A 10,064-nucleotide genomic window follows, 5' to 3' on the forward strand; every position below is an offset into this window, starting at 1 on the left:
AAAGATTTACGCATGGTAAGATAATGGATTAACTGAACAGAACAGGGCTAAATTGTGAATGGACATAATGTTCTAAGAAGATACTTGATGTAAGAGAGAGGGGTGCCATGGTTGAAGCAACAAGCCAGGAGGGTGATTCTGAATTGATATGAGAGGATAAAGGTTGAAGCAGTCAAGGCCAAAGTGGAGATGATGACAAGTTTAAGACACAAGACAATAAGGGCCTGGGTGAGAGCTTTGGCAATATGGACAGAACAAGGCAGGAGCTTGGAGGTGTTGTGAAAGAAAAAGTGAAAAGATGGGGATATATAATTTTAAAATATATTCAGCGTATTTGTGTCAAGTCCTTCAGACCTTTTCTGTTTTAGAAATGTGAAGTGTCATGAACGGATGAAGCAGACGGCAGTTAATACCAAGTATAAAACACTTTATTTCCAAGATAGTGGGAAGTCCATTCAGAGTATAAAACACACATGAATGTTATACTTTGTTATGAAAAGAAATCGAAGACTGTAGCTCTGCTTTGACTGTTGGACATACACTAAATATGGACAATACTGAGAATGTAGACATTCATGAAAAAACAGCCCGTTTGCCTTTCCAATATACTAGGTGCTTTGATATCACAGTGATGGGCTATTTTATAGAAAGCTAGCTAGCTAGACTTTCTTTTCTTAAGTTGCATATAATAATGTTTAATGTTAACAGTTAAACCAGCTATTGCTCGTCATCACACGAATAACTCTCTTAGCATTAGGGTCAAACTCCCATTGCTTTGATCCATGGAAAAAGTAGAAGAATCCTAGAAATAAAAGTAAGAGGAATGATTATATTGTACAAGTCATTTGTAGCTCTGTTTTAACAAATAATGCTGGAGACAATAGCAAAATAACATCTTCCATATGCACAGAAAACCTCTTGTTACTTTCTGCTCTTAGCAAGGTAATAATAATAATGGCATATAATGTGACTAATATAATAATGACTAAAAATATTTTTAATCCTTCTGAAATTTACAACAGTGCAAATCTTCCACTTACTTGAAAGTTCATTCCACTTACCTTTATGCTGGAAAACAGCATCAACTTTCTTGCCAATTCCTGGAAAGTCATCTGTTATCTGTCTTGGATAGCCCTTTTCCATGGATTGACTGCTTTCCTCATACCTGAATGATATAACAGGGTGGAATGGATTTGCAAGAATTTAAGCCCTAATCCTGCAAAGACTTAAGCACATGGTTAACTTTATTCACTGTGAGTAGACCAAGTGACTTCATTAGGCTACCCACATTTCACAAACTTAAGCACATGCAGCAACTCAAGACTAGATCTGAAGAAGTGAGGTTTTTACCCACGAAAGCTTATGCCCAAATAAATCTGTTAGTCTTTAAGGTGCCACCAGACTCCTTGTTGTTTTTGTAGATACAGACTAACACGGCTACCCCCTGATACTCAAGACTAGATGATCACAGTGGACCCTTCTGACCTTTAAACCTATGAATCATAGAATGTCAGGGTTGGAAGGGACTTCAGGAGGTCATCTAGTCCAACCCCCTGCTCAAAGCAGGACCAAACCCCAGACAGATTTTTGCCCCAGATCCCTAAATGGCCCCCTCAAGGATTGAATTTATAACCCTGGGTTTAGGAGGCCAATGCTCAAACCACAGAGCTATTCCTCCCCCACAAGCCTGTCTCTTTGCAGGAGTGTGTGTTTAATGTGGGAGCAAACTCTGATGTGGCAGAGCTCCAGTAAGTGTCTGGCTGGAAGCTGAATAAAAGCAAATTCAAATTAGAAACCAGGCACAAGTTTGTAACAGTGAGGGTTATTAGCCATTGGAAAAAACTGCCAACAGAAGTGGTGGACATTCCATCTCTTTGAGTCAAGACTGGATGACTTTCTAGAAGATGTATTTTAGTTAAACACAAGTTACTGTTCTAAATGCAGGGGTAAATGTGTGAAATGTAATGACCCGTGTTATACAGGAAGTGAGACTAGATGATCTAATGATCTGTTCTGGCCCTAAAAGCTGTGAAACTATGTATTACCATATGGAGGCACTACATTTGGCATTTAAGCTTTGTCCATTGCTTGTAACCTGGAAGCATACTCGGCTTTGAAATTTAGAGGAGAGAGGGGGAACTGGCTTATCACTCTTTGATGATCCATCTAGTCAAATTAAGGTCAGTTCTGATGGACCCAGTTCTCATTGGCCTGAAGGACCGTTAATATAATGCCGGGTTGACTTTAGCGGGTGAAAGGAGGAACTAAATGGTTCTTTGTTCAGAAAGAACTAGGAGAACTCCATGCTGAAACAAAAAGAAAATAATTTGTTTTAATTGTCTTTGGATATGAGACATTTTTTGGAGGAAGGCTGTGGTTCTGAAATAATTACTGTTTTAATACTACATTTTAAAACTCTGTATGGTAGCTTTTATGTGGGCAGCTAATGTCCTTTGCCCTGTAACCAGGCCAGTAGAACAGCAGCATAAGTTATTGCAAGGGTTCTTTCCAAAACCAGTAAATACAAACAATAGGAAACCACAGACAACTATAAATTCAACGAACATTGTGTGGCTGACTTGAATCATCAGACTAAGGAAATACACAATGATGATAAAGCCTCTTTGACTCATACCATGCTCCTTACTTATTGCAGGGATCTCTGAATAATGACCAGCTTTGCATAATGGGCCACTCACATGACTAGTTTATTATCTGTCTTATCTCCCTGCATCTTATTTCTCTGGTATTTGGGTGCTAAAAGGCACTCCTGTGAATTAGGTGAGCAGAGTTTGGCTTAAATGTATTGCAAATCCAATACAAAGCAGATAAATGATGGAGAGTTAAGGACAGTTAGTTTCATTGTACCTATCAGTTCCAGGTGAATTTGTACTTGGCATGGCTAAGCCATGCTTTCACTGCACGTACCCATGCTACTGTGACTACACAGCTATTTATACTCATGCTGACTTAACAAGAGCTAACCACAAGTCTGTATATATGAGGAGAGGAATCGCGCTTCCATCTCATAGGGTAGACATAAGCCTACACTGTGAGTCAATTTACTGTTATTTGTACAGAAGTTAGAGAAGGTAAAGTCCTGTTGGATCATCCAGTCCATCTCCCTGCCAACAGAGAATTGCTTTGTATAGTACATTTTCTAGCTTTTTGCCCACTTTATTTGTAAAAGTCCCAAGTGTTAAGGCTTCTGCCATTTTCCTTGAATACTCTTATTGTCTTGTACAGTGCACCAAAAGAAATCTACATGCAGAGTACTATATTGACAGTCCTGTTAAACAGGCCTTCGAAAGAGAAGCAAAGGTATATTCTTTTCTCAGTTCAGGAGTCATTTAAACAAATGCTTTCCTTGAAAATTAAAATATATTCCTTATTAAAGTGTCCTAGCTGTCTAAATATTTAAAGGGCAAATCTTATCTTTAAATGCACACATGAAGGTTGCATGGAAGTCAAGCAGAAAGCAAAATTTTTAGCCATTGACCTTACCTCCAATACTTGTCACCTACAAAAAAGTCTGTTTTTCCTGTGTTTTTATTAGAAACAGCTGCATCAATTTTCATAACACTCCTTGGGAAACCCAACGTGTTGATGTTCTTAGGATAACCAGGGAGCACCTGGTACCCACTGATAACCCAGAAATTATTCCCTGTTTAAAACAACAGCAACAACAAGATTTGTAATGTTTCACCTGTGGTTTATGACAAGCCACCAAACACAAGTTAGGGTGACCAGATGTCCTGATTTTATAGGGACAGTCCTGATTTTTGGGTCTTTTTCTTATATTGGCTCCTATTGCCCCCCACCCCTTGTCCCGATTTTTCACACTTGCTGTCTGGTCACCCTAACACAAGTGCATTTGCTTAGTGGAAGTAACACATGGGCCTGCACAGTAGCAGAATTCATGAAATCCCATGTAAGGAAAACTAGGTAAAATTTCCTGTAATTGTTCATTCTATACACGCCAGGTCTATACAAGGACTTACACTGGTGTAGATATATCTCTCAGGAGTGTGAGAAATCCACACCCCTGAGAGATGTAGCTATAACAATCGTACCTCTCCCCACTACTCCTTCCCTCCTCCCGTGAAGACAGTGCTAGGTCAACAGAAGAATTCTTCCATCAACCTACCTATGGCCTCTTGGGGAGGTGGATTACCTACATCAGTGGGAAAATCCTCCCATTGGCATAGGTATTCCAGGTGCATAGGTATTATGCACATTGAAACACTACAAACCCTGTGCTTTCCTCCCAAAAATTACATGTACGAAGAATTTAGAGAAAATCACACATATTTTACCTTTGAAAAATAGAATCTGATCTTTAATATTTTCATAAGCAGCTTGAATACCAGATGGCAGAAAAGGCCAGAATGTAGAAATTAATTCAAGTTCAACTTCTGAATTACCAGGATAAACTCGCCATATGTGCCTGATTTAAATATGATACAATTTTCACAGTAAATAATAAACCCACATACATTTCTGTATATTCATAAGACTGTAAACAGTGATGGGACTTATAACCTCTTTCTTGTCAAGGAAATCTAGCAGGATACCATGTGAATTCTATTAATCAGTCAGTGATTTCACCATGCCAGAAAGTAAAATATTGGCCATACTGGGAAAGAAAATTCTGTCACTTGCTGCAGTCAAATATCCAAATATATCAGCTACTTCTAAAAAACCCCTTTTGTTGACTGACCAGTCCACCCTTGGTGTTGACTGACTAAGAATATAAGTTAGGACTAGATGAGGGATTGGGTAGTTCCTGTACCACACTCTAACATGAAAGAATCAGCTAGAGGATCCAGGACACACAAAATAATGAGTCTGATTCTGATCTGCTAACTTATGAGTTCCCACTGACTGTGGACTTGTACAGGTATAACTGAGAACTGAATTTGGCCCCAAGAGGTATTACAGAACATAACCATTCCTTTGTAAATGATGGTAGCATTTACTTATCTCACAACTCAATTTGACCATCTGCTTATTTTGAAATGAATCATAGACCTTTGCTGGGCCTGAGATATTTTCTGGGAAAGACAAGCAACTCTTGCCAGAGGACTCACTTCACCTCTAGTATAAATGTAGGCGAGTTTGTAAATAGCTTCACTGTTAACAATAAAACATCTCTTATTTCTGTGGGTTATTAATTCTGAAATCTCCTTTTCTTTCTTTCAATCCCTCTATCTATGGTGCTGATCATTGGAGTACGTTGTTTCATTCAATCATTAAGAAATAATGTAAAGGAGACGTCCAAACAAAGGTTAATGTCATTTGAAGAGGGATTGGGTTTACCTGTCTTTAAAAAACATGACTTCTCTGCGCAGTGTGGTGATGGCATCGAAAGACACCATAGGGTCACAGGTTTTAGGTGATGTGGGTCTGGCTGGCTCATCCGGGGTGTTAGGTGAGGGTCCTAGGGAAAGCAGTTTAAAAAGAATATATCAAAATGTGTGGGGATAGTCATGTATTTCACACACAGAGGAACAATATTGAAATATAATTAGTTAAAAATGATTTCACTTTGTTTGAGATATTGTTTGTTTCTGTTTTTTTGAGGAGATGGATTCTACTCACCGTAAATGGCTTGTATACCATTAATGTCATCTGGGGAGAGCAGGAATTCAGTGGGGTTGATGTAGGCATAATTTGGGAACATCAAGGCTCCACGGTCAGTGGAATGTGAGAGACCCAATGCGTGGCCAAACTCATGAGCAGCGACCAGAAACAAGTTGAACCCTAAAAGAAGCATAGGTGCAAGACAGCTTAGACGTATTTGTGTCTACAGGCCTGCAACTGGGAAGTCCAGCTTACTGCTCAACACACAAGTGCTACAGAGGATCTTAGTGATTCTACAGCCATCACAGTATATACCTCAAACCACTGGTGCTGGGATATAGTATGAAACATGTTATATAAACAAGGCGGTCAGGGCTTAAATTTTGCTAGAGCTGTCCAGAGCAGAGCTCCGCTAAATATTTTCAAACCTGTGGGGCGAGCCCTGGCACAACCCATGGGGCTGAAGCCCTGAGCCCCAGCATGCCCCATAGGGTTAAAGCCCTGAGATTCCCCCACTCCACAGTTGAAACCTGGAGCCCTGAATGGGAAGAGTATGTGTGTGTGTGGGGAGGGGCTCCAGGAAATCATCTATGAGAATTTAAGCCCTGAAGGCGATGTTCTTCCAGAGTCAAGAAGGCAGTGGCTGTTTGGCTCTTTCCTGTAGTTGTTGAAACTAGCTGAGCTGAGTGAGTAGGTGGCTGGAGGTGAGAGTGGGAGCAGTTTTGATGAATTGCCAGGAAAGGCTTTCCAATTTACCTACCCCTGATTGTATGGTGATTCAGAACTATCAATAGTAGGAGGACTAGAACAAGAGGAATACTCATATTTATGCCTAAGGCACTAAATTGTTGTTCTATGGGACTTTCTTCCCTGCACACATGGTACACACAGTTGGGCAGGAAATATATATTTAAAAAATAGCGTTGACTCAATGTTTTCCCTTTTATAAATAGATTTTTTCTAGGTCCATGGTTTATTTAAAATACCCCCTAATAAAACACATCAGACAAAGGTAGCTCTGGTTTCACTCTGATTTAATGTCATCTCAACAAACAGGAGAAATTAGATTTGCTCAGTTATCTTGATACCTATAGTTATCCATGTAGTATCTGAGTGCCTCATAGACATTAATAGATTTAGCTTCACAAACCCCTTGTGAGGTAAGGAAGAATTATTATCTCTCCTTTAAAGATGAAAAACTGAGGTCCAGAGTTGTCAAGTGACTTGCCCACAAGTCTGTGGCAGAGCAGTGAATTGAACCTAGATCTCCTGAGCATGGCTGGCTGGAAAACAATAATTCCATTTTGCAAACAAAATGTGAGGTTTGGACATTTCTTTTTGTTCCATTGAAGAATTAAACCAAGACTTTCTGAAACTTTTCACTGGAGGGGCGGAATGGAAGAAGAGAGAGAGGGGAAAGAGAGTGGGCCATCCTTGAATATTCAATAGCCCTGTGGTTTGGACACTCACCTAGATATGAGAGACCTGGATTCAAGGCCCTACCCTGCCTGGTGTGGAACATAAGAAAGGGACTAGGAAATTGTATTGGAACTAGGGGGTTAATGTGAGTTCCCCCAGAGGATTCTGGGAGTTTGACCTCTTTCACAATTTCCTATGGCTCCCCAGGGAATTCCAAAAGGCCTTTTGAAATATCCCAGAAACCACTACTTGAGGGAGCTGTGCTGGAAACTGTGTGATAGGTACTGCAGAAATGTACTACAGCTCTTGTGTGGACATGGGTCAAAACTGCAGTGGCCTCTATTGCTACTGCATTAGCAAGGACACACTATACTGCTGGTGCTTAAGAGAGTGCTATGCCTTTGGTACCTTTACCACTGGTTCCATCCTATAGTGTAGACAAGGCCAAATTTGTATATCTGCTGTCAGTCACTGTGGATACCCCAATCTAAACAAACCAGGTTGCTCAGGAGAAGTATGTACCCTTCCGCTACAATCTTTTTTCAAGCAGTTCTATGAAAGAAATTTGAGGATGATCTTTAATATCCTAATTATTTTTAACATTTACTTTGTACTACAATAAGGTATCATTAACATGTAGTACAAGAGACCTTATTGACCTACCAGCAGAGCCTTCTGTCCAGTGTTCATCTTCATCAAAGTGGACATCCCCTCCAATACCATTGCCAGGTGGAAAGGCATGGCCAAGAACACCAAGGGGTCCATCAAAATAACGGGGACAGCGACCATGAGCTAAACAGGAATTTGTTGAAAAAAAATTAGAGCGCCATATCATTGCCGTAGGCAACAATATAAATTCATCTTACCAGTTCCATACAGTTATTACAGTACCTCCAGTCCCAAAAGCAATCATTATGTCTGCTATCCCTTTATAAATCCTAGTGAAAGTCAGTGGGGACATAGTGCTCCATACTTTAAATGCCTTCTGGATTGCTTTATCCACATCAGTTTGTGTCATATCTGGAGTGTAATTCACAATTCTGTAGGAATAAAGAAACAAATGCATATGCTGTAATAATAATACATCCCTCGGGCGAGGGATGTGCTGGCCGTGGCTTCCCGCCTCCCCCATTGGCCCGGGATGGCGAACCGCGGCCAGTTGGGGAAGCGATCGGCCGAACCTGCCGCGTCAGCAGGTAAATAAACTGGCCCGGCCCGCCAGGGTGCTTACCCTGGTGAGCCGCGTGCCAAACGTTGCCAACCCCTGATCTAAAGAGTTTATCCAGCAATGACAGCATGTTGTACTAGAAGATACAAAAAGAGGCCTGACCAATGATCCTTGAGCATTCAAAACTCACTTTGGATTCTGTGTGCCAGGAATGTGATAACTTGCTTTTTCCATCTCTAATATTTAAAATACTCATGTTCTATCATATATATCTGACCTCTTAAAGAGCAGTTCTACCCTGTCAAAATGGCTGCTGTTCAACAGATCTTCTCCTTGGGCGCATTGAAAGTCATATCTACTGACTTTAGAGACAATATTAAGTTGCCATTGATTACATCATTTGAAGACAATAGGGGTGTAACGAGCGTAAGTGAGGCTCATATTTGGCCTACAGAATCTTTACTAGAAATTATGTCTAAGAGGTAAAGTACCCAGCTAGACTCCATGAGTCCAGGGTGTATTTGCATGACTGGCAGGGAAAAACTAACAAACTTTTGTTTGTGTTAACTGAGTACACTTGCTATGAGAGTTTTTTTTTTAGAAAATAAATAAGGATACCCACAAGATAATTTTTGAGCTACTTTTCAGATGAGAAACACATTTTAAACACAAGAAAAAATGACATAGATATTACCTGTATGTCAGTTTGTTTTTTTTCCATCCTGGGAGAATGAAACCATACTGTCCAACATCAGGAACTCCACACCTGGGCTTCTGCATCACTTCCAAAGTCTCAGGATCTGGCTTCCCGGTCACTTCCAACCCAAAAAATTCTTGCATTTTTTGGATTTTTTCAACCATGGGGCTAGTGCTCCTTCTCCATGCTAGATGCTCCGGATCTGGTTGAAGCTCATAAAATTTCTCTAGATACTCCTGACAATAAATAAATAAATGAATTCTACAACCTTTTTTTAGATCTTAAAAAAATTACCTTAGGACCACTATTATTCGTACACTATGCTTTCGTGCCGCTGATTTCCATGTGCTCCAGCAGCTGTTTGTCTTAGGAATCTGGCTAAATAGAAACAGACCACACATTCCATTTTTTTAATCACTTGACAATTCCTACTCATGTTGATTTTTATCGGTTTTAGCAAAGTGTGCTTGAAAGATCTGTGTATGGCTGTGCAGGGCATCCTCATGCGATAACAATGTCTTGACCAATTCAAACATGCAGATGCTTTAAAATCTGAAAGGAAAAGGTTCAGCACATCTTAGATTCAGAAAATGAAGTTACCTGTACAAGCTGCATATTTTCTCCTTCATTGTTTTTTTCTGGAAGCACAGGAAAAGCATAAGAAAATGCCACATATAGTAACAGCAAAAATGGAAGGCTCTTCATTCTTATCCTCATTTCTGCCTTAGCGTAACAAGAGTCAGGCTCTACTTTCGGTATACATGTCTTTCAGGCTTCTCAGTTTATATGGTTAATAGGGTGTTTCATAAAGTCTGCTGTAGAATGACTCACAGTTTAACACGCTTTAATTAGCAACAGATATCATATAACACAAGATGGGGTGACACAAAACAAGTTAACTAATACCATCTGATTGTGCAACCATTTGAAGACAGTAAATACTGGAGATGATTGTGAAATTTTTGATTAAAGTTTTTAATCAAACCTGGGGGGGTTCTCTCTTTGCAAGTAGGCTCAAAACTAGTAAGTTCCAGCAAAACGATTCCATTTTGACGAATCTGCATTTTTGATTAAAGTTTTTTCAAGATTCGTCAAAATGGAATCGTTTTGCTGGAACATACTAGTTTTGAACCTACTTGCAAAGAGAGAAACCCCCCACTTCCCTTGAATAGCTCGGTGGGTAAGACATTTACTTTG

General features: G+C 39.9%; 1 protein-coding gene across 1 annotated transcript; it reads right to left on the reverse strand.

Annotated features, from left to right (window-relative positions):
* Positions 1–701: 701 nt before the first annotated feature.
* Positions 702–9,584, reverse strand: LOC112117632 (matrix metalloproteinase-27-like). The gene is made up of 10 exons (XM_024215663.1): positions 9,468–9,584; positions 8,865–9,103; positions 7,894–8,042; positions 7,666–7,794; positions 5,602–5,763; positions 5,320–5,440; positions 4,317–4,447; positions 3,505–3,664; positions 1,062–1,165; positions 702–802 (listed from the first exon to the last, which is right to left on the reverse strand). Exons 1-10 carry the CDS (start codon positions 9,582–9,584, stop codon positions 702–704), a joined length of 1,413 nt encoding a protein of 470 aa, XP_024071431.1.
* Between the last annotated feature and the right edge of the window lie 480 nt (positions 9,585–10,064).

Source organism: Terrapene carolina, unplaced genomic scaffold (assembly GCF_002925995.2).
Source record: "Terrapene carolina triunguis isolate 2854851 unplaced genomic scaffold, T_m_triunguis-2.0 Scaffold97, whole genome shotgun sequence".
In the NCBI taxonomy this organism is placed as follows: Eukaryota; Metazoa; Chordata; order Testudines; family Emydidae; genus Terrapene; species Terrapene triunguis.